We start from the raw sequence: 26,112 nt of genomic DNA, 5'->3' as shown, positions 1-26,112 counted from the left end.
TGTCATTTCACCTAGTAGCCGTCCTGTACTAATAATTCTTTAGATAGTCATTTGAGTTTAGGGAAATCATTTAATCTCCAAAATATTATGTTTTATTATTTGTGAGATCTCACATGTTGTTTTTTACATGAATACTGCGCTTCTCCCTATTCAGTTATATGTTATCAGTGAGTAAATTACAAATGTCTTTAATAGATACCCTAGCTTAAAGCATCACCACATTTATTTCTCAGAGGCCAAGCCAAATGTTATCTTCTTTAACATTTGGTGCTTGATTTCTTTCTTCATTTATATAGTGATTTATGACTTAAAAACGGTAAAAACCCATAGTATTTCATATATGATTTTTTTAAAAATGTATATATAACATGTTACTTCCAAGAAACAGCCTCTTTCTCACACACACATACACATATATACAAATACAAAATCCTCTCTACGTATGTATCTCCAATGCATGCAGTAACATAACTAGTTATAAATAGTTAAATTATAAATAATTTAGCATAAAACTACCTCAAAATAACTAGTATAAACCATTCTCAACAACTAAATAGACTGTGTAGGTTTTAATTCTCTATTCATATAGCAATGAAAATATTAGAAAATTTGTTAAGGAATTCAGACAACGGGATTTTGCTAGGCAACCTCAAACAGGACATGAATTACTTCTTTCATTCATCAAGTATTTGCCGAATACTGTGTAATTGGTGCTGTTTTAGGTAAACAAAATAAACAGTGATTCCAGCCCTCATAGAGCATCTATGTGCTAATCTGGGAAGTAGACAGTGAACAATAAAACAATACATAGGAGACTAGTCCTAACTGTAATAAATGCAATGGAGAAACTTAAATAGATGAAGATAAGGGGTCTTTTTATGTGTAGTAGACAACTGGTTTGCAGTTTTAGATCCAGAAGTCTAAACAAGCTTCCCTAAGAGGGCAGTAATGGATGAGATAGCAGAGCTACTCATCATATTGCTGAGGGAAAGCTGTACAGACAAGGGGAGCAGCCATAGTAGCTGCGGAGCCCTAGGTGGAGGCCTGATGGCGGGCTTGAAGAAAAAAGCCAATGCCTCTGAAACCACAGGAAAGAGAGAGAGAGCAGTAGACATGGAAGCCAAGGGAAACAGTACACAGCAATCCCCTGAGGCTTTGGGGACCGCTGCAGTGGTTCTCAACTTTCCATCCAGCTCCTCATCCTGTGGTGGTCCCCAACCGTAGGTGCAGTGGTCCTCAACCTTCCTAATGCTGTCACCCTTTAATACAGTTCATCCTGCGGGAACCCTCAACCCCAAAATTATTTTCATTGCTACTTCATAACTGTAAATCTGCCACTTTTATGAATAGTTGCATAAATATTTTTGGAGATAGAGGTTTGCCAAAGGCATCACGACCCACAGGTTGAGAACAACTGGAGAAGTTTGGCTTTTACCCTGACTGAATGGAACACACAACAGTGTTTGAGCGGGGAAGTGGTATTTATGACCTATATTTTGACCTTGGTTGTTGTGCAGGGAATAAAATGAGGAGGAAGGATAGAAGATACAACATAAGGTTATTGCAGTGACCAAGATTAAAACCATTGGTGATTTGGATCTGACCAAGATTAAAAACATTGGTGATTTGGATCAGGGCGGCACCAGGAAATTGTTAATATATCTGAACATATATTTTGAAGACAACCGTGGTGGTACATTGAGTATGGAAATGAGAGGAAAATAAGAATTAAGAATGACTCATTTTAACCTTGACTGATGGAAAGAAAAAAATGTCTTTAGTAGAGAGGGTGGAATAAGAGTGATCTAAAGCTTCCCTTGATTATATTATAGTTGAGATACCATCAAGTAGTGACGGCAAGAAAGCAATTAGATATGTCTGTAAGGTTCAAGAAAAATATATATAGGATATTATATTTATTAAAATATTTAAGTGCACAGCACAACAATAAAGACATACTTGTTTAAGTTCTTAATGAAACATAATTAGGTATCCAATAATTTATTCTACCCTAAATGACTCCACCTGACCCACACTGCTGTAACTTACCCCAGTGTAGGACAGAGACAGTTTTCAGGGGTCTACGTAAATTCATGGCATCACAGCACTTACTCCTTCTAACAATGCTGAGGCCTGAAGATCCACTCAGAAGTTTTTCTTTGTTTATAAGATATGTGAAAATAAATTCTTTACAAAGCAACCCAGAAAACATACTCAAATTGAGCTAATTAGCTGATGAATATTTTTAGGAATATAAAATTAATACTTTGTGTTTCAGGTACTTAATATATTAATAAAAGAGCTTGGGGGTTTTGATGGCCATCCTTTCCAGAAGTGATTTGGAAATTTGAAACTTACTAAAAATGTGTCATCAATGTTCCATTCTCCAACCCCTGATCCCTTGGACATTTTGCAAGACTAATGGAAAAATCCTTGCTTTCCCTGGGAGTAGAGATCCGTGTTATCTGTCTGTGTCCTTAGGACTTGACATCATTACTAGTTTATAGCAAGTGTAAGTGGAGTCTTCTCACTTGAATTAAATAACATGGTGTTATTAGAAAGTTAATTTTTGTGCTTTGTTGGATGATAGTTCAAAAAACAATTGTTCAATAACTTTTCTAAGATTAAAACAACAGAAATTTCAAATTTTGGGATTAGTTATGAAGCTATAAAATTGTACATATAATATTGCGTATGTACAATGTTATCAACAATAAATTATTTTTCTGGAAGTGGACATCTGAATTATCTAATAACCTACTTTAGAGAAATCTCCCTAGAATAGATTTCTGTAATTCAACTACATTTTTCCTCCTACTTGCCATATACATTAAATTTGGGATTTTCTAATATTTGGATTTTCATTGGGCATTGAAAATCCTCTAGGTTAGACATATGAAATTATGTTTCCAAACAGTTATGCCACATACATATAAAAACCATAAGAATGACTAATTATCTTCCATTTAAAACTTGAGAGTCACTATATCATTGCCTAAGGCATGAGTTTTCAAAATAACTACTGTTGTCTGACCCACTCCCAAAACCATCTTTTCTCACTTAAAAGACCAAATGGTCTTCCTCTTTTGCAATTATGCTTCCTATTTGTCTTAGCATGGTTAACATTTCTTTAGCATTATCAGCATGACACCATACTGGTGTTATTTCCACCACATTTTTATATGTGGACTACAGAAGTTTTACCCATTGCCATGAATCCTTGCTGTTATATGCCTAGTTCAGATACACATGAAACACATTTAGCTCCCAGATTCAAGGGATTTATTCATGGATTTCAACCCACTTCAGCTTACATGTCCATCAACTAATCATCTATGCTCTGCATTGACTCACTCTACCGTTTGTGATGGTTGCTGAGCAACAAAGTCTTTATAGATCCATTTATATATAGATATATATATGAACATATACATACATGTATATGTATGTAGCAACAATTAATGGTAATAAGAGGTCATAAGTCTGAAAAGGAGCAAGGAGGGATAAATGGAGAAGTTTGAAGGAAGAAAACGATGAGAAAATGATGTAATTAAAATCTCAAAGATTTATAAAAGGGTAATTTTAAAAGTTTTTATCTTTTACTTACTTTTAACTACATTCTTAATTAAAAAATAATTGCATCCCTTCCTCCTTCCCTTTCTTCCCTCCAGTTTGATGTTTGTTACATTGCTCCATTAATTTGGTTTGGTTTTGTTAGCCAGCCATAGGTAGGTTCAATTTATACTGTAAGTTTACATTTGGTCACACGGAGAATTTGAAACTGTAGCTATCAAATTCTTCCATTCACCCCCTTAAAAGAAACTGCAATTTCTTGAGCCTGCTCAGTTTAGAAAGAAGCTTTCTGAAGTTGCACATACAGCATTTCAGAACTCAGTTAAAAAGGGTTTAAATACACAATCCATTGCAACTGCCCCTCCCCACCCTGTTAGACTAAGTGAAGAACAGATTCTCTTGCATCACAACACCAGTGTTTACTGCAGGGTTTGTCCAATCTTCTGCAATTGTTTTTGAATAATCAGCAAGATTTTTAAAGCAGTAAGCAAACCTTCTTTAGACACTATTAAAGTTAAGCATATGTCATAGTAAAGGAACCACAATTATAGCAAAGTAGAATCTGAGTCTATTAGTTCCTTTCTGGTAAGCAGATTCCAAGCTCCTCTCTAGCAGTCACGGCAAGGGCTAGAAGACAAGTGAGGTGGGGTGCAATAAGCCACTGGTGAGTTCTAACTTCAGAATTCCTGAAAGTGGGATGTGTCCACATGGATTGACAAGTAGTCTGTACTTGACTTCTCTTGTCCTTTTATTAAACATTAGACTGGGAAGCTCGAATTGACAGCCATGGACGGGTCTTTTATGTGGACCATGTAAATCGCACAACCACCTGGCAGCGACCAACAGTGGCGCCTACCCCAGATGGAATGATCAGGTCCGGGTCTGTCCACCAGATGGAGCAGCTTAACAGAAGGTTGGTGATCAGTTTGGAACAAGCCCCACTAAGCCTTGGTTAGATAAGAATGGCAAGACAACCCTCTTCTGCTTTCCTGCTTACTGTATGGAAGCTGAACAAAAATAATTGTGTAAGAAACCTGTTCCTGGTAAGTATTTGGAAGCCTAGGTTTGGAAGATAGTGGCAGGAAGTTTGTTAAGTTTAAGTGGCATTTAAACACAGGGTTCCTCTGAATGTCTTCCCGGTACAAGCGAGAAATCAGAAATTCTTTAACTATGGCCCCACTCCCAAGGATGTGAAGATCCCCACAAACTCTCCAAAAATTAGATGTAAAAGTACATCTGTGAGCACATTTTTGGAGACAGTTTGCATCCATCATAAGATTTCCCCAAAGATACAGAACTTGAAATAGATAGCATTCCAATTATAGTTTCCACAAAAATAAAAAATCACCCATACAGAAAAATCGCCTCATAAATTACTGTAGAGTTTGCTCTTGTCTATCATCATTACACACCCTTCACTGTAGATGAGTTTGTCCTCACCTCATCACTACTGTACCCCCATAACTAGCGAGCATTCCCTCTTCTCATCATCATTGTGCGCCCATAAACAGTAGGGCTTCAAAAATTCAAAAGTGTTTGTCCTAGAAAAATAAATGCTTAAAAATATTTTTGAAATGATCCATAGTGGTTCAGTTGTGTAATTCCAGTTTTGGGGGATGCTGAGGAAGAAGAATCTCAAGCTCAAGGTCAGCTTGAACAATATATCAAGACCCTATAAGAAATGGAGATTCTTCTAGAATCATTTTGATTAGAAACTATGTCTTCACTTTTGTACTTGAACAGATACTCTTTGGGTTTGGGTTGCACCCATGGGAGCTGTGTCTCTCATGCATCAGGCCAGCAACATCTCTGTTTTCTTGTTCTTTGAAGACAGAGTGATCAATGGCTTTAGTAACTAACTGTTACTGAAAGTGCAAGCATCAGGATTACTTCAGCTGAAATTACATCCACACCCTGTCTTGTTTATTTTTCAAGTGCTAAGTTAAAGAAAAAGTTGAGGGGGACTGAAAAGAATAAAAACCAAGGTCAAGATATTTCTCGATAGCAACTCCTTTAAGACTTAACAGAATCTGCCTATTAAATGGGCTTTTTGACCTAACAAAAATACAAAAGCACATGTGATATAAAAGTTGAAGGGGAAATACTTGGAGTGGAAGGGTCTAATTAAAAATAGGTGTGCAGCGATGAGGGAAAGTTAGGGATGGAAAAGTCACCTACAGCTAAGTGTACGTGAGGATGTCATAAGGAAGCCTATTGCTTTGTAAACTAAAACAAAAGCAAGGAACTGGGCAGATATCCTGGTGGTTGCAACTACTTCTAGCTTTTCTAGAGGATCCAAGCTTGTTTCCTAGTACCTATACATCCAGTGGCTCACAATCATGTATAACTCCAGCTTTGGGGTCCTGACACCCTCTCTGACATGTATACATGTGAGTGACAAGCACAGGCACACACATAAAAATAAGAAAAGAAATCTTCCAGATGGATAAATAAATAAAAATAGGTAACTGGGAAGGTGGCTCAGTCACTAAATGTGCAATCACTAGTAACTACATCTAGATGACCATATGAGATCTCCAGAACACATATAAAACCTAGAGATGGCAGCATAGTCACATAATCCCAGACCAGGGGATCCCAAATTAGTAGGTTATTGGGTTTTTTGGACAGCTAGTCTAGATGAATTGGTAAGTTCTGGCTTCAGTGAGAAATCCTGCCTCAAACATAGAAAGCCATCAAGGAAAACTACCTAATGTCAACCTACTAGACACACATGTGCACACATACACAGCCACACACAGACATGTGCGTGCACACAGACACTTAATTAATTAAATTAACTAATTAAAATGAATTCTGCTTATAGAGACATATACTTCAGATGAAAGTCACCAGAGTATGCTTTTATCGCTTGAGTATTTAGAAGACATTTGCCTTCCGTTTTTCCGTCAGTAGTTGAATGTCTAAGTCATTAATAAGAGTCATAAAGGATTTTCGGTCATAGCCTATTTCTCCACAATCATTCCCACAGGAACAAAACATATTGCAAAGAATTGCCGTGACCTAGTTTTATTGGACATAAATGTGCCTAATGTCCATAGGCCAGCCTTTCTCTGCTGTAAGTCTGTAGGCAGAAAGTAACATCTAAAGCAATATGCTGAAATTGCTTCGCTAATCGAAAACGACTTTAAGCTACATGTGTAAGAGATGCTGTTCGAACACCAAATAATAAGCAACGCACAAGAAATCAAACCAACAATGCAATACATTTGAAAAACAAAATACCTAGACCTCTGGCATAAAAATCAATATAAGTTCATGATGTTCAGACTGTATAAAAAAATCAGTCCAAATCTACCTGCAGCAGACAGGAGCCCTTTCATGGAGCTGCACACACTGGGAGAAGCAGCGGGGACCATGCTGGATGCCTGCTTTTGAAGTTGGACAGAAAAAGTAAAAAGTAATCTTGAGATTTGAGAAAGTGTTTGTTTCTTGTGGAAGAACCTATCTACAGAAGTTCATATTTTTAAACATGTCTTTACACTGTTTTCAAGCATTTAAAGGCTTCTATAATTTGGAAGTAGGCAGCAAGAAAATTGTACCAAAGTATACTCACTTATGAATGTGCCTAGATAAATTTTTTTGATAACTTCCAGTTAGTTAGAGAAATCTACATGGATCACTGTCTCACTGAAAAATGGAAATCTGTGTTAGCATTGTGAGGAGTCTTCCTTGACTTCCCACCACGTGGGACAATCAAGAGGTACACCTGAGAAATTCAGTCAAAAATTGTGGTATCAAAAACTGCCTAGAACTCAATACAAGATTATTTCTGAGTTAATTCCTGAAGTTGGAGGCTATCTAGCATTAATAACTCCACTTTCAAACACATACACACATATATATGTATAAACATGAATCAAAAAATCACCATGCATTTTCATTTTAAACAATCAGCTGAAACTTATTTTTAGTTAACTTTATTAATTTATAATGTAAAGAAGATTTAAATTTAAATAGAAAAAATTATATTCATATTACCCCAAAATTTAAACTTTTAAAGAAATTTATCCAATTTTATTTCAATATATATATGCCAAGATTCTTACATAGTTATGACATGATGACAATAGAATTTTATAGTCATTTTCCTTATTATATGTATGGTAAGTGCTTTATATCACTGCCATGTTTTCAGATTAACATCTAAGTACCTGTAAATATTCCACGGATTAGCTATAATTCAGAACACTTAACTTCTCATTTTATTGAATATTTGCTTATTGTTTTATCATGATTTTTTATTTTAAGAGCGGGGTCATTACAAATATTATCTTATATTAGAGTTTTCCTTCATGATTCTATTCCCAAAACAGCAACAGGAAATAAATAGACTTTGGGTATTTATTATCGATGCCTAATTTTTTTAACAATGTGACTTTATAGATTTCACTATGCCAAAAATGGCTTTAATTCCATCTTGTCTTCTGCTCTGTTTGGGCTGATTTAGGAGATCTTTCTACATTTCTGGTCTTTGGGAACGGCATATATTTCATTTTCTTGAGAATCAACTCTTTGCCGTAATTTTTTAAGAACTGTAATTAATTTCCACATGAGTTTTCTGTTCTAAAGTTTTATTTATTTGGGGTGTGTGTTTGTTTGGATTGGCATGGTTTCGTTTGGGATTTTTTTTTATTTTGTATAATTATATTTGCATGCATGCAAATGCAATTTAATTGCATTTGGGCAATTAAAAGCTGTATATTTCAACCGACTTTATTGCAGATTTCCATGAGCCTTTTATATCCTTTTAGCTTCAAACAAAACAAGTACAGGAGGACTTTCACATTCACAGACGGTGGACTAGAAGAAGGAAGACCTGCTGAGTCTATGATTTCTGTGGTCCAGGCTTTCTCAGACTTTCTGGGTCCCATCATATGCTGTGCTCAGTCCCCTAAGGGGAGAAGACTGTGATTCTACATCTTAAAAGGAGAGCGGGAGAACATATGGCTCTCAAAAGATTGTTTAGTCACCTGGAGAAATTATGGTCTGCCATATCCATTAGGTCATTGTCCAATAGCAGCTTCGGCAGTCTTTGGCAATGTTCTGCCCCCGTTTAAAGTCAGGGTTTCGGGAGCTTCTAGTCTCCTGCCCTGGCTGCATTCTGAGTTCCAGCAAGATCACAGTGGGCCAACTTTTACCTTCCCATCACCTCCCTGCTACAGAGAAGTGGGAAACAAGCAGGATGCTCTGAGGGATGCAGGAATTCCACACTTGGTTCTAAAAGGCCCTCAAGGAACATCTCACAACCACTGTTCCTGATGAGTGTCTTCTTCCAGGTCATCAGAAGTGAACAATGGGTAATAAAATAAAAGGTAGTGATCCTGCAGGCCTGTGAATCTCAAACCTAGATACACAGAACAGTCTCTTAGAAGCACAGGTTTCAATTTTCTTCAGTTAATGTAAGTCAACAGATCTTCTTGCGAGCAGTTTGGAGACCATAATGGGGAAACTTTGCTTCTTATGGTCAGGGAAGGAACAGGGTACTGTCTCCTTCAGAAGCCTGCTGCGGAAGAATGAACCTATACAGGAATGGGTGCGCTCCTCACTTCATCTTGAATTATATTTGCAGACTTGCCTATTTGCTGTCCTTCCTCCCCCTCCTCTGAAACAGCCCTCCCCATCTCCTTCCTGAACACAACACTCATATAAGCTCCATTTTATCATAACTGGGAGGAGCTATGGGATTGAAGACTACATTTCCAGATTTCCCCCTCCCATTCTACCACCCTCTTGTGCAAAGTCTCTAAGTCCTATGAAATAGATTTGTCCAGCTACCTAGCCCAACAGTGTGGAAATAGCTGCCTTATTAATTATGCTAGCTATCTTATTGGAGTTGTAGGCACTTCTCTCCTGATTTCAATACAGTTGTCCACAGACTTTTCCAGTATTATCTTTCAGAGCATTAGCAAACACAAGTTGACTCTTGTCTCTCCATTTTCTAATGTACAGGTATCAAAACATTCAGAGGACCATTGCAACAGAGAGACCTGACGAAGATTCTAGCAACCAAAGCTGTGAGCAGATACTGGATGGAGGAGGTGGAGGTGGAGGGAGCGACTCGGAAGCAGAATCCTCCCAATCAAGCTTAGGTATTGGAGGAGGGGACTCAGAGCACTGGAGGTGGCATGTAACGGCTGTGACAGTAGTGTGTGCAAGTCAAGTCCTTACCCTGCCTCACGGGCTAGCCACGTGATCCACAGAGAGGAGAGCAAAAAAATATGGGCAAACAAGATGGAGGATCTAGAGGTGTGAGTAAGGGAACAGCGAAGCTTCCCGCCAGGAATCTTAGAAGGTATAGACTCAGGCCAGGCAGTGGTGGTGCACGCCTTTAATCCCAACACTTGGGAGGCAGAGGCAGGTGGATCTCTGTGAGTTCGAGGCCAGCCTGGTCTACAAGAGCTAGTTCCAGGGTAGGCTTTAAAACTACAGAGAAACCCTGTCTCAAAAAAACAAAAGAAAAAAGAAAGAAAGAAAATACAGACTCCTGCGTTGTTAGGTAATGTATCTGTTGGTGCCCTTAGGATTTCCACTTATAAACAAAATGTGATAAATATTCACAATCCATTTCTAATGAGTCTTGGGCACTAAGAATAAAATTCAGTTCACCCAAGGAGGAACCTGAGCACGAAGAGGTTTTCTGGTGGCCTCCTTGTTCACAGAGTCCAAGAGCAAACTGTTTCATCAAGCCTTACTTTCCTGTTTTTCATTTCTTTAAATCTAACCTAATCGAGATGCCAATAATGATATTTAAAAAGCATGAGACTGGCTTCCACTCTTCATACCAAAAACAACATAATGATTAACACAGTGAAATCCCAGTAAACCACTTTCTCTTTGAATTGGGGGTCAATGGTGACAGATTTGTCAAAAAAAGGCCAGAAACAGTCTAAGCAAGTAGATATTTTAATTCTTATCCTGGCAGGTCTGGGATTTGTGGCAACATAGACATTGAACTTGCTTATTTATTTAATTTTAAAAATGTTTCCAGTGTTTGATAGTTTCACACATTTATATCATGAATTTTAGTCATTTTAGATAAAATTTCATACTCCTCTCACCCTTCTTTGCCAGAACCCCTCTTTATAACAGGCCCTCATCCTACTTCCATGTTATCCATGATACACACATGTGTTATGTGTATGGCCCACTGAGTTTAGTACTTAAGGTTTCTTACCTGACAGTAGGTGAGGGGTTATTTACTAGAGCAAGTCAACAAGTGTAAAGGAAATGACATAAAACTCCCCCAGTAACTGTTAACTATCCTCACAGAGGGCCTTAGCCTTGGGACCCCCGCTAACCCATGATGAATTGTCAATGGGCCCAATCTTAAGCAAGTTTTGTGCAGACTAAGAAGGCTGTAGTAATTTTAAGACTGTAACAACCATGCTGTAACTGGGAGACATCTTTTCGTTGGCCATCCCCCAACCTGCTGGCTCATTCCTTCTTAAATGCTCTTCACACTTCAATCGGTAATTTTAATTATTTCCATCCTGTTTTCTCTATCAGCTGTAGTAAAAAAAATTATAGTTTAGGCTTTTCTGTAACTAATTGCTTTATTCAGTCTTCTGAGGGACATCAAGTAATTAGAAACAGGATGAGAAAAGGTACCTAGGATTATTTCTGGGTTTGGTATTGGATCACATGTACTTTACTGTGTAATAAAAGCCTGAATTTTAGTGAATAAAACTCCCAATTCATTACACCTCAAATCTACAGGTAAGCAATGTCAGCTAAACAAAGCTAGCAGGCTGGTCAGGATGGTGCTGTACTCACACATGTCTGGTCACCTGCTGTGTTAACTGTGTGGGGTTGGTCTGAGATGGCCTCAGCTGGGAAGTTTGTTCCCCTGGCTGTTCCTTTAGTGGACATGAGGACAGAGGAGAAACTGAGATACGGGTGTTTAGGTAGCTCAGGACGGACGGACACGCTGCTCCTGCCTTGTGGTAGTGGATGGGGCAAAGCGCAAGGCCAGGCCTAGTCAGGAACTCGAAAGTCCCACCGCAGAGAAGAGTTTATGGCGGGGGAGGGGGGAACTGTGGCCACTGCTGTAAAGTGTCTTAATTATAGATAACACTTGTAACAAAAGAAGAAAACGAGACAAAGGAAGGCGATGAGAGAGGACTGGAACCTAGCTGAAATTATGTAAGAACCTTACCAAGAAATAATAATACCTGACTTTTAAAACTCAAAATTATCTCTGTGGGTTTGAGACCAACATGGTCTACAAGTTACAAGACAGTCAGGGCTGTTACCACAGATAAAGCCTTTCTCAAAAAAACAAACAAATAGAAAACCTCAAAATTAGAAATACTCTAAAAATATCCAAAATATTTAGTATGGCAACATGATGTCACAAAAGTAAAATTAAACAATTCACGCATAAAAATATTTAAAATGTTCTGTAAACCAGATATGATGACACGTGACTAATCGCAACACTTAGAAGGGAGAAGCAAGATCATGAGTTTGAAATTAGGCTGCATTGTACTTTGAGACTGCCTCAAAAGGTTTGTGTGAAATTGCCTCTGGGCTATGTATCCAAAGTACAGACGGAAGGTGCATAAATTTCATGTTCAGGCATGTGCCTCATCTCTAAAATATGTAAATGCGCATGTTCTAGAATCTGAAAAAAAATCTGAAGCACATTTGATGTCAACATTTTGAACAAGGAACACTTGCCATTCTTGTCCTGGCCGTGTCACTGTGTGGGGTTCTGTGTTCTGCTACGGGAAGACACATACTCAATGTGGGAGGACCTTCTGCCCAACGTATTCCATTAGTTGATTCATTTTTTTTTTTCTAGATCTGAGGAGAGAAGGGTCACTTTCTCCAGTCAACTCACAAAAAATCACCTTGCTGCTGCAGTCCCCGGCGGTCAAGTTCATCACCAATCCTGAGTTCTTCACTGTGCTGCATGCCAACTACGTGAGTGCTGGGGAAACAGAGACGGGGTGGACCTGCTCTCTGAAAACCCAAAACAAGCTTATGTAGTCGTTTACTAAGATAAAGGGGCTAGACTTTTACCCTGGGAGCTTAGGAAAAAAAATTAATTATTTCCTTTTTTGAGATTATAATATAATTACATCACTTATCCTTTCTCTTTCTTTACCCTCCCATATGCCCTTCCTTATTCTTTTTCATATGCATGGCCTCCTGTGTGTGTGTGTGTGTGTGTGTGTGTGTGTGTGTGTGTGTGTATGTGTGTGTGTGTGCAACTCAGACATATCTTTTTCATGTGAGTCTCCCAGTAAATAAGGGAGGATTTAAAAAATCTTTTGCCTTTCTAAGACTTTCATCAGGATCATATCAGTGAAAATTCATTAGAAACAAATGTGTGTTGCTTTATTGATCTTAAATTTTTTAAAAAACAAGAGTATAAAGTGTCCAAATATTCTTTATCCTTAACCATTTTATAAGATCATCTCCATTGAAAAACATTTAGACAGCCATTTCTTAGATAATACCTAGATTAACTTTTGATATACTTCAAAAATTTGATATTAACTATGATTTTACATACATGCTCTTTTCTTGAATTTTTTGAGGCATTTTCTATAAAACAATGGCATAATATGATAGTATTCATTAATTCTTCTATTTCACAAAATTTTTTTTTTAATTTGTGCACAAATCTAGAGAGTGTAACCACAGAAACAGGTTAGGGAGAAACCTAAATAGTGGTCGAAGTCTGTTTTGTGGAGACAAATATGTTAGACAGTCTAATGATGCGCGACAAAGTCAAACTGAGAGAGAGCAAAGTGCCTGGGAGACATGAGGCAGGAGGCAAAGTCGGAACTGAGTCTCGCAAGTTGAAAGGGAATGGGGCAAAGGGGCGGTGTGTTAGCAAGGGTGCAGTGGCCAAGATTACAATGTGGCTACACTGTGGATGGCAGACGTGAAAGAAATGCTGAGGACCCAGCAGCCTAGCAAACCGCAAAGGTGCCTATCCTACTCTCCTGGCAACAGGAACTCCTGGTGCTCTCGGAGCCCAGCTCTGATAACTCTGTAGTTTGAAGCATTTCTCTGGCGGAATCTCAGAGAAGTGCTGAGAGCTTCAAGACCAAAAGCTGATTCCACCAATCAAGTAAAGGAGGATCAAATCCCAGACTCAGTAGGTGCTGAGAGAACAGGGAGAAATGGCTTAGCTCAGAGGAATTGTTTGAGAAATCAGCCAATAGTGCTTGGATCTCCAAAGGCCAACTGGTGAATAACAGATAAGACCTAAGGAATACTGAGTGGTTTCTGTTTGGGGGAAGGGAGTTAGTAGGGCTCTTTCAGGCAGGTGCAGCACTTAGGTGCAATGATAAAGGCTGTGGCTGGGAAAAGAGGAAACAAGTGTGTTTAGTTAGAGCGAATCCCCAGTGAGTAGTGGGGAATCACACAGGGTGACAAGTATGTCAGATACTGAAGCCTCTGCACTATATTCTGGGCTTCCTGTGGACCTTAGGGCTGTGGGACCCACTGAACCAAACTTCTCTAGCCTATAGTGTTCTTTCCTCACAATACATGTGCACAGAGGCACATCTGAGTACTCACGTGCCCCTCCCAACACCATCTAGGTAGCTTGATGATTTTTGGGCAGTCCCAGAGATATACTGAGGGGAAGGAGACTTATACTGTGGGTACACAAATATCTATGTAGCATAAATTTATAATTTGACTAATGGATAAACTCCTAAAACAGCCTTCTTTTCTTCTCATTCCCTCATCTAAACATGTTATGTAAGATTCACTAGAATGATAGGCTTCTGAAGACCACCTTTAGTTATGATAAATATTATTAGCATGTGTTAAACAGATAAAAGTATCAAAAGCATATCTCTGTAGTCAGAGAAGACATGGGAAGGAGAAGGGTGATGCTCAGAGACATACAGTGAGGCCTGGGAGAGCCAAGGATGGCTGACGCTAGAAAGAAAATCTCTGGAGATCAGGTAGAATTGGCCAGCCAAATAGGCCCATGTGTGTCAAATGCACATTTCCACATTGAGCACTATGTCTGCTTTTAAAGTCTGCATTTTTCGCTCAAACCAATCACACCAAGCTGGACTCTTATTATATCGCGTTAGAGCACTCAGTTGGTTTGCTCTGTGTTTCCTAATTTCACACCTTCCTCCTTCATTTTCCCCAAACCATCTCAGAGTGCCTACCGGGTCTTCACAAGTAGCACTTGCTTGAAGCACATGATTTTGAAGGTCCGACGAGATGCTCGCAATTTTGAACGCTACCAGCATAACCGGGACCTGGTGAATTTCATCAACATGTTTGCAGACACAAGACTGGAACTGCCTCGGGGTTGGGAGATCAAAACCGATCATCAGGGAAAGGTGAGGACAATCAGTGTGTAGGACTTTCGCGAAACACTCTGGCCCACCAATGCAGATGTGGAAGAAAGTCAGGGGAAGACTATGGAGAAGGATGCTTACATGTCTCAGAGGTTTAATATTAGCCCCAGAGGAAAAGGAAGATAGTGACTGTTGACATCAGGTTTCTTACTCATTCCACAGTACTTAGACACTGCATTATGAGATATTTTGTGTTGGAGCCCATGTGGCTCCAACATAGATATCTATTTTCCCTAACTGGACTGATACGGAGGCACAAGGAATAACCAGGCACAACTTACATGATTATTACGGAAAAGGGCATCTCAGGCATCTTCCTCCTGCAGATCTCCCCTGAAGATCTCCCGTTTATTCTCCAAACATCTTTTATACCAATACATAAACTGGGTGGGAAAATACATCATTATTCTGTCACCTAGGCAACCAGGTGAATGGCCTTTTGTCATGTCCGCATCTGCCTGTCTGCTGAGTATGTTAGCTGTCCCATAGGCTTGAATTAGCATCTCTATAAGGCATCCTCTAAATTACAAAGAAAGGGAGCAGCCAACATCCTGACCTTTGTCAGGCAGAGACGGGCTGTCTGCAGGGCTACGTGATCACTTTGGATCGGTCTAATGGCTTCAGAGCCTGGCTGCTACACCATAAAGAAATATGGGCCTACAATTTTGCTTCTTAACTTCTTCCTTTTAGAAGTCAAATTGTACCATTGCTCTCCAGGGGAATAACATACTGCTTGGTTGAGGATTGTTATCTATCCACTTTATAGCTTTAGATTTTCCATTGAGTACTTTTATTCAATGGCCCATGTTTTAGTTACTTTACTATAACCAAGCCAACTTATATAAGGGAAGTGTTTAATTTGGGGCTTGTGGTTTCAGAAGATTAAAACCCATGGTAATCATGGCAGGGAATGTGGTAGTTATGCATGGTGCTGGAACAGGAGTTGAGAGTTCACATCCAAAGACAAGATAAACACAGGGAATGGCACAAGTCTTTTGAAACCTCAAAGCCTGTCCCCAGTAACACGCCTCCTCCAAGGCCATACCTCCTAATACTTCTGTCCTTGTCACTGTTCAACTGTTGTGAAGACACCATGACCAAGGCAACTCATATAAAAGAAAGAATTTAACTGGGGGTTTGTTTACAGTGTTATGTGCTTGGTCTGTTATTGTCACAGCAGGAGAGCATTGTAGCAGGGAGCATGGAGACAGGTGGCAGGCGGGTGCTGGAGGAGTAGCTAAGAGCTACATCCTGATCTGTGGGCTGGAAGAGAGATTCAGCCTGGCATGGGCTTTTGAAACCTCAAAGGCCACCCCCAGTGACACACTTTCTCCAACAAGGCCACACTTACTCCAACAAAATAATACCTCCTAGTCCTTCTAATCCTTCCTTGAATCCAGACCTAGAACTCTCAGCTACCTCTACAGCCCCATGTCTGCCTGCACACTATCATCTTTCTGCTGTGATGATAATGGACTAAACCTCTGAAACATAAGCCAGCCCCAGTTAAATGTTTTCCTTTATAAATGTTGCTGTGGTCATGGTGTCTCCTCACAACAATAAAACTCTAAGACATAAGTTGGTACCGGGGACTGGGGTATTGCTGTGATAGGCCTGACTGTGCTGTTGTTTGGAAAACTATAGACTTTGGGACTTTGGATTTGGAAAGCAGTTGGATGCTTTAAGTGGGGCTTAATGGGCCATACTAGTAGGAGCATGGAAGACAGTGGTGCTGAGACTGAACTGAATTGTGGGGGCCCAGCTCAAGAAGTGTTGGAGAAGAATATTAATATTTGGCCTGGAGACTATCCTTGTGATATTTTGACAAAGAATATGAATGCTTTCTAACCTTGTCTAAACTTTTGACAGTATTTGTCTTCTCTTTTTGTGAAGAATGAGATGGAATTTCAATTGGAATTGCATTGAATAGGCAAGAAGTTTTTATTTTTAAAAAAAATGGTCATTTTCACTACATTTATTCTATCAATCAATGAGTATGAGATGTCTTTTTTATTAATTAATTAATTAAATTTTCCAGCATGATCATAGCTTCCCCTCCTTCTCTTCAGTCCCTCCGCAAAACCTCTCCTCCCCACACACCCCCATCCACTCCTCCTTCTTTAAGGCCCATGTATCAGCCTCTCTGATGAACTGAACCCCAAGCAGCCATTTAAAAACTTATTTATTTGACATCATGAAATCTGTAGGCAAATGGATGGAACTAGAAAAAAAAATCCTGAGTGAGGTAACCCAGACCCAGAAAGACAAATACGGTATGTTCTCACTCATAAGTGGATTGAATAATAAAAGAAAAACAAAGGATAACCAGACTATGGTCCATAGCTCCAGAGAATTGGGAGTGTAGGGCTCAGGGGGGGAGGGTAGAAGGGGAAAAGAGAGGAAGGAAGGGGAGTGGGAAAATACATAACTCAATGGAAACAATAAAAAAATATTATGTAGCAATGTAGAGACAGACAGATTCGCAGAGAGGGAATATTACTTTTGTTCCTGCTATTTTGCTGGACATTTTTCTCATCTGTAAGAGCGTTGGATGAGTCTTTAGTGTCTCTCATATCTGTGACTAAGGATTCTTTAACTTCTTATTCTATTTTCCCCCTTTGTTTTCTCCTTATGTGTTATTTATTAGAACTTCAAACACTGTATTTATTGAGTGGGGCAGAAAATCTGTACACCCTTGTCTTTTTCCTGGTCTTAGTGGGAATGCTTTTTTCTTCACTTAGCACAATGCTGGCTGTAAGAGTGTATGATGGCTGGTTTTTATGTCAACTTGACCCAAGCTAGGGTCATCTGGGAGAAGGAATCTTAATTGAGAAAATGATGCCATATGATCGTGTAAGCAAGTCTGTAGGACATCTTCTTGACTGGAATTTATGTGGGAGGACCCAGATCATAGTGAGTGGTACCAACCCTGGGCTGGTGGTCCTGAGTCCTTTAAGAAAGCAGGCTGAGCAAGTCATGAGGAGAAAGTCAGTAAGCAGCACCCCTCCCTGGCCTCTGCTTCAGTTCCTGCCTCCAGGATCCTGTCCTAAGTTCCTGTTCTGAATTCACTTGGTAATGGAGTGTGATCGAAAGTGGAGAGCTGAAGTAACCCTTCCTCCTGAAGTCTCTTTGGTTCTGGTGCTTTATCACATAAAAAAACCCAAAGACAGGTTGTCAGTCTAGCCTTTATTACGTTGAGGTATGTTCCTCTATCCTTAACTCTGTGACTTATAATGCTGGATTTTTCCTCAAAGGGTTCTTTTATATTTATTATTGAGATGACCATGTGATTTCTTTCTTTAAGTTCATTTATGTGGTGAATTTGGAGGTTTGGCTTACTTAAATTCAACAATTTCTGCATCATTGGAATGAAATCAGTTTTACTGTTTTCTAGAAGACCTAGGTTCAGTTTCCAGCATCCATGTCAGGGGTTCACAGCAACCTGTAACTCCAGCCCCAGGGATCTGTTTTTGTCTTTCATGTACACCTGTGTCACGAAGATACACACCCAGCCGTTTTAAAGCTATTAATAACAATAGAAACTACTGCTGAATGCCCATGTCTTTTTCTTCATCTAATTTTAAAGATGAGTGTCGGGTAGGTTTGAAATGATAGAAAAAAGAAAGAGTCAAAAGTAAGTATGATGACTGCAATGGCCAGTGTTAATTGTCATCTTGACAGAATTGAGAAGCACCCAAGAGATGACCTTTGGATGGATGCACCTGTGCAGGGTTTTCTTGATTACATTAACCAAGGTGGGAAGAACCACCCCGGGCATGACACTGTTCCCTAGCTGAGATCCTGGAGTATATGGATGGAGAGGAGGAACTGAGGGGTAGCACAGATTCATTTGCTTTCTGGCTCCTGATCATGGATGCAGCTGCTTCAAGTTTCTGCTGCCTTGACTTCCACATCATGGTCAATTTATCCTCTAATTGTCAGGATAAACCCTTTCTCCCTTAAATTGATTTTGTCCAAGTATTTTATCATAGCCATAGGAGACAAAACTAAGACACTGGGTCTGATAAGAGCCTTAGTGTATCAACTCCCATCTCTCACAGTGCACTGTCTTATTGTTCATCTGCAGTCTTTCTTTGTGGACCACAACAGCCGAGCTACCACTTTCATTGATCCCCGAATCCCTCTTCAGAATGGCCGCCTTCCCAGTCATCTGACCCATCGACAGCACCTCCAGAGGCTCCGGAGTTACAGTGCTGGAGAGGTAAGTTCTCTATGCCCTGAATCACTGTTCCCAAATCTTTGCTCTTCTCTCTTCTCTGGGACCAGAAAAAAAATGTCTTGGTTTTCATGATCTAGGGTTGTCTGTCCTACGAGGGGTGAAGGCATATGCATATTTTTGCAATGTAAGAATGAATGACCATTGTGGGGTGCCTGTTCAGTTACCTAGATATATCTCAGGCTGCCACCTTCTGTTCCTTCCTTTGTCCAAATCACCCTTACTAAAAATCTACCTGGTGTAAAGGAAACTTTTGTCAAGAGATCTCTGTATACATCAAAAGAATCCTATTGTCAACTGGTTACCTGCAAATGCTACTAAAAGGGCAAAATTGCTGATATTCAGCATATGACTGACTTAAAATTTTACCTCTCCATAAGACCCTAGAGAGAACTTCAATAATATGACCATGAACTTAGAACTGAGAGGGAAAAGAAAAAAAGAAGAGGGAGTCAGGACCTTTGAGTACTCTGTCCCCATCCGACAGTCTCTCCCTGGTTTTATCTTCTTTTACCATTTATGATTACTTCCTCTAAGGACCATATTCACTGCCTTTCTAAACTGAAGCCTGTATCCCATACCAGTTCCTTTCTCCTTTTCTAAAGCCAAGAATCAAAACACTGCTGTTTTCTACTTCCAAACCATTCCAAATAATGTTACAGTAAATCTCCCTTTCCTTCCTGACTGACAATCTGAGGCTCCTTTTTGTAGAAACCACCAGGATCTCAAGAGATGTGACCTTGAGATCAATTTCCTGTGGAAACTTAAGGAAGTGAATTACAGTGAGGTAAAAACATGGGAACGGTGCTACGGGAAGGATCTACCTATCTGTTCTACAGAATGTTGCTCTAGGTAGACCTTCCATGCAGCTAATGGGAAATTGGAACCACAGCAACCCATCTAACAGCCACTGCTCCAGAACGCTGATTTAGAAGAACGGCCATTGGCTGCTTTGGGGGGAGAAAGTTCTCCCGAGGGAACTCATGGCTTACTGCCAACATGAGAAAGCGAACTGGTCTTTTGTGAGACTTCTTGGATGTCACTGTTTTAGGAAATTCTGAAGTATGTGACATCTTTCTTCCTACACATAAAATGAGCATGTGGTCACATGAAGAGGAATGTCTTATATCTCCAAACCTTATGCAAATGTCAAACCTTAAGATTCAATTATTCTCAGACTACAGAAAGCAATATCACAGCTTCCTGATTCAGTGTGCACAGCACCCCCTCCCTGGGGACCTTTAATAGCATTTCAAAGGGTAAAGGTTATATTGTCTTGAGATTATAAAGAATAAATTAAAAATTCTGCATCAACTTGAAATATTCCATTTTAATATTTTTCATAATACCCAAGGCTTTTAACATTATTGAGGCAATGTCTGTATTGATATGGAATAACTGCATGTAATAGGAAAACTGGGTCCTGCAGACAAATTTGCTAAAGATATAGATCTCTTACAATTGCAAGTAACTGTCTAAAAATATAAGTTCTAAAAATGTGTGCTAGCCAATAAGATGGACACAGGTCTGATAGCTGAGTTTGATCCTAGATCCCACAAAGCAGAAGGGGAGAACTGACTCAGGAGATGGTCCTCTGATTGCCATATGTGCACTGTGGTATGTGCCTGTATACACACACTTGCATGTACGTATGCACATGCTCACACACATACACACACGAGCACACAAAAATAAGTAGACAAGCAAATATTTTTTTCAAACCTTTTCTATTCGAAAAGAAAGATTGTGATTGAGGGAATGACTTGCATTGCTTGTGAAACATGGATATGTCAGAATAGCTCTGACGCAGTACAGTTGATAACTCTCCTCTTCATCATCCAAGAACTATCTGAAAGGGTATTAACATGTACCTTTCTGTTTTCTAATTCATCTAATCCAAGTGAACTCTCCTTACTACGTTTTCAAACCTCACCCATCTATTCTCCTTATCTCTCTCTTCTAGTAGCTTTGCCCTGACGCGGGAGAAGTCAAGATATGTCAGAGATAAAAGCTAGAAGGCAAAAAATGGCTGATACATATTCCAAAGTGGAGAATCTATACTGTCTTGGTCTCTTTGGTTTTTTGAAACAGAGTTTCTCTGTGTAACAGCCCTGACTGTCTTGGAACTCGCTCTGTAGATCAGGCAGGCCTTGAGCTCACTAATACCCACCTGCCTCTGCCTCCCAGGTGCTGTGATTAAAGGCGTGTGCCACCACTGCCCAGCCCCTCTTATCCCTACTTCCACTTCCAGACATTTAGGATTACAGCCATGCACCACCATGTTGGGCTTTAAGGTCTTAAGGAACACAATAAATATAGACTCATGCTAGAATAAAATCATTATCATGTTTAGCACTTAGGGAATTTATTAACTTTCAAAATTGATCTATATTTCAATTAATCATCATAAGTATGGATATTAAGCTAAGTAAAGATATTTATCACAGGAGGTTTTGTCAAAATTTCCAACATAAACCAAGATACCAGATGCAGTTTGACAGTGGGGTTTGGTATAAATTAACACCTTATGGTCAAATATTAGTTAAACTCCCAATTCTCTCTCCCACGATTGAAAACTTTGGATAAATTTATTTTCTTTGAAACCTTAGATGTTGTATGTATAAAGTTGTATAATCAAAATACAATGTAGAAAGAATCCAGAGCAGTGATTGAAATAATAGATGCTAAACCAAGGGGGCTATTGGAGAACGGTCAATATTACCTAAAGAGCAGGTGCATCCCATGTTCGCTATTGAAGTTCAATGCCAAATCTCTGGAAAGAAAATCATAGACCTAGATTTCTACTACTGCTTATAGAGAATTTATTTCTCTATTTATGGTCAGTGCATTGATGACATTTGACACAATCACTTTTACAGAGCATAATACAACATTCCACTTACTCAATTTTTAATACTTGCTTGGCTTTCATCACTTTAAGGACTGTAACTTCATTTTCTGAATCTAGGTGATGTCAAAATGTTTTAAACATTCGTTCAGGCAAAAAAATAGTTTTAAAGGAAAATCCATAATTGATGACAGATTTCCAATCTCACGCTTTTATTTGAAATTAGGCCTCAGAAGTCTCTAGAAACAGAGGAGCATCCTTGCTGGCCAGGCCAGGACACAGTCTAATAGCTGCCATTCGAAGCCAGCATCAACATGAGTCATTGCCACTGGGTATGTATCCTAAGTCACTGTGCCTCTAGCAACCCAGTTGCTGTCCCTGCTGTGAGCCTTTTTAATAGTCCTGCATTTTATTTCTCTCTTTTTTTTTCTTTTGAATCAGATTTTCACTGTGTACACTTAGCTATCCTGGCACTTACTGTGTAGACTAGGCTATCCAAAAACAAACAAGATTCGCCTGACTGTCCAGCGCACCAGCATGCCTGGCCTCCCCTCTTTCATGACACTTCCCAGCTTTTTACTCTCTTCCTCCTCATCTCACTCAGTTCATTTTCTAGATCCTCACGCCCTTCTTCTTTGTTTTATTCAATAGTCAGTTAAATTCAAAAATACAGGATTTAAACGAAACAATTGATTCATTTTCTTGTTGGTGTAAGCAAGGTTTTGTGTTGCTTTGTTTGCTTACTGTTGCTATACTAAGGATTATATGTAGAAGATTACATATGCTAGGCAAATACTCTACCATTAAGTTATATCTCCATATTTTAATTTTTGTGGCATAGCCTCATTAAGTTGCTAAGGCTGGACTTCCTCCACAGACAAGGTAGACATTGAATCATCATTATCTTTCTGCCTTAGATGTCAGAGTAGAACTTTGCCACTACACCCAGCTACATGTAGGTGTGGGTTTTTAATATCGTGATTTTCATTTATATTTAAGAAGTTTATACATGTATACAATGTGCTTTGATCATGATCTACCCACCACTCTCCCCTCCAACTCCTTTCAATCCCTCCTCATATTTAACCCACTCTGTCCAATTAGTGCTGCCCGTATACACACGGGCATAGGGCCATCTGCTGGAGAATGCACACCCTACCAAAGAACACGCTACTGAAAAATTCGACTCTCCCTCTCCTACCAGTCATCAACTGCTAATAACTTGTTGTTGTTGTCTGTTTCCTGGCCGTCCAGACTCCCAAAATAATCACACATAAACTATATTATTTAAATCGCTGCTTGGCCAATCTCTTAAGCATATTTCTAGGTAGTTCTTATACCTTTGGTTAACCCATTTCTATTATTTTATATTTTACCATGAGACTTGTGGCCTACCGGCAAGGTTGCAGCTGACAGCTTGTGTCTTTCCCCTCTGGTGGCGACATGGCATCTCCCTGACTCTGCCTTCTTTCTCCCAGCATTCAGTTTAGTCCCCCCCACACACCACCTACCTCTATTCTGCCCTATCACAGGCCAAGCCAGGTTATTTATTCATTAACCAATAAAAGCAACACATAGACAGAAGGACCTCCCACACCAATAACTTTTCCGTTCGTGATGGGACCTCATGAACCCCTCCCCATCCATGCTGGAATGTTGACTGGCATGTAGGCAACTCCAGCTGCTGTGAACTCGTAAGTTGAACACCCTGTCATATCCAGGAGACATTGTTTTGTCTTGTCTTCCCCAACCTTCTTACTCTTAGAATCTTTATGCCCCATTTTCTATGATGTATTATGATCCTTGAGTGAAGGGGTATGTTGCAAATGTCCCATTTAGGGCTGAGTGATATATAGTTGCCTAGCCTCTGCATTCTGACCATCTGTGAGTCTCTGCACTAAGCACCATCCATAGCCAAAAAGATGCTTCTCTGATGGGGAGTGGAAACTGCACTCCTCTGTGAGTGAAAAGATAAATAATAAAAGGGCAATGTGATACTGTGCCCACCTATCAACATACTAACGGTTCTAACCAGGCTTGTGACCTCCCCAGCCATATTCTTCATCAGTTTTAGAAGATCAGACTAGAGTTCCCTCCTGTAGAGCAAGTCCTAAATCCATTTTATAATGTGGTGACACCCTTTGTTATATTCATGCCACTACTGCACCAGTGGGAATTCTTGATTGACAGCTGCATAAGATTGTTGCTCTGTGCACTCTTTAATCTATGCCTCCCTTTCCATGCATGTATGAGGAAAGCTAGCACAGTCATCATTGCCAACCTCAACTATTTAATTTCAAACACTTGTTTTAATCAAAATGAGGTGAGAGAGTCTGAATAATGTGTATTTTCATCCCTGTGGCTGGAAAATCCACACACAGTCACGGCAGCAATTGAAAAACACTCAGAAAAGGATTTCTCTGAACTCACAAAGGATCTTCTGTCATATTAACTTTGGAAAGGAACCACGAAGGCTAGAATAAATACAGATGTCTTCACAGGAGAGCTGTTCTCATCTTCATCCTCCCTCCAAATGTGGATAAAGTAACACCCTGCACACTCCTGGGACTTACAGATCACTGCTCAGACTGATCTCTTTTCACTTATCTTTTAAGATAATAATGCTTTTTGTCCCATTTTTATGCGAGAGCTTTAATTCCTTAAGAGAAGTTCAAACGTCATGTTATTCCCTAGGGTGAAGTGGGCATTTTACTGTCACCTAGCTCAACCATTATTCTGCTTTTTTCTCTGTTTCAGCATATAATGACAAGATTGTGGCATTTCTTCGCCAGCCAAACATTTTTGAAATGCTACAAGAACGTCAGCCAAGCTTGGCAAGAAACCACACACTCAGGTAGGGTTCATTTCCCATCCCTAGAACACTTGATCCTTCCTGTCTTTCTCCAGGTTGAAAAGCAACACTGTGGAGACAGACCCACTGAGGCTCATGGCACCTTCCATTGCTCCATTGAAGGTTTAAGCTGAGATCTAAAAAGGAAGGGTCCAGTGTTCTGGAAAATTTCTCAGAGAAGGTAGCCCTATCCCATTGCATAATATTAAAATTATTTCTGCTGATTTAAAGGAAAACAGAAAGGGAACAAGATAGTTTTCATAAAAGATTACTTACATAATGCACTAAGTTATTTTTGTTTTGAAATATAATTGCTTAATGATAAAAACAATTAAGTGATAACCTTCAAAAATAAGCAAACAAAGTATTATGTTTATGCTAACTACTTAAATCCTAGTATATATGTCATTTTTAAAATCTTTATTTTTGAGATTATATTTACATCATTTCCCTCTTCCCTTTCCTCCCTCCAAACCCCCTACTATACCCTTCTTGCTCTAGTTCAGACTTATGGCCTTATTTTTTCATTGTTTGCTGTTGCATACATCAAATGTATATACATGTATATTTATAAATACATAAATACAACCTGTTCAGCCTGTATGATGTTATTTGTATGTATCTTCAGGACTGGCAATTTAGTATTTAGTATTGTATAACTAATGTCTGTGTCCTCCCCTGGGGAATACTATTGTTCCTGCTCTCAGCATTCCTTAGTTGCCTGTAGCTCTTCATCTAGGGTTGGGACATTGGTGTCATCCTGGTTCAGTTCATATTTAGGCACTTATGTTGGTGAGACCTCATGAGTGTGGCTTCTAACATTCCTAGGAGACAGAAAACTACCTGTTTCTCTGGCTCCTACAATCTTTCCATCCACGCTTCTGCAATGATCCCTGAGCCTTAGTTGCCAGGAGTTGTGTTGTAGATGTATCAGTTGGGACTGAGCTCCAAAACTCTGCATTTTGACTGGTCATGATTTTCTGTAATAGTTTCTACCTGGTGCAAAGAAAAGTTGCTTTGATAAAAGATGAGGACTATGCTTATCTGCGGGTATAAAGACAAATATTTATAATGCAGTTAGGGATTATACTGGTTTAGTAAGGTGACAACTTTAGGTTCTCCTCCAAAATCTGTGGCTTGATGAACCCTGAGCAGATGGCAGGGATGACAGTTAATGAAAAGAGGACAAGAACTTCAAAGAGAGCAAGGGCTACATGGGAGGGTGTAGTAAAAAGCC

General features: G+C 39.5%; 1 protein-coding gene across 4 annotated transcripts in view; it reads left to right on the top strand.

The window, feature by feature from the left end:
• The window catches only part of Hecw1 (HECT, C2 and WW domain containing E3 ubiquitin protein ligase 1), a 268,078-nt gene that overhangs the window by 203,767 nt on the left and 38,199 nt on the right, over positions 1-26,112 (top strand). For all 4 annotated transcript variants that reach the window (XM_087896436.1, XM_087896437.1, XM_087896434.1 and 1 more), the window contains 7 exons: positions 4,336-4,486; positions 9,547-9,686; positions 12,401-12,522; positions 14,736-14,921; positions 19,027-19,161; positions 22,251-22,356; positions 24,782-24,878. In XM_087896436.1, coding sequence (XP_087752562.1) covers positions 4,336-4,486; positions 9,547-9,686; positions 12,401-12,522; positions 14,736-14,921; positions 19,027-19,161; positions 22,251-22,356; positions 24,782-24,878 — 937 coding nt within the window. The remainder of the gene's footprint in view (positions 1-4,335; positions 4,487-9,546; positions 9,687-12,400; positions 12,523-14,735; positions 14,922-19,026; positions 19,162-22,250; positions 22,357-24,781; positions 24,879-26,112) is intronic.

The sequence above is a fragment of the Myodes glareolus genome, chromosome 14 (genome assembly GCF_982192425.1).
Source record: "Myodes glareolus chromosome 14, mMyoGla1.1, whole genome shotgun sequence".
In the NCBI taxonomy this organism is placed as follows: Eukaryota; Metazoa; Chordata; class Mammalia; order Rodentia; family Cricetidae; genus Myodes; species Myodes glareolus.
Note: the sequence above shows the minus strand (reverse complement) of the source record. Positions and strands in the feature narration are given on the sequence as shown.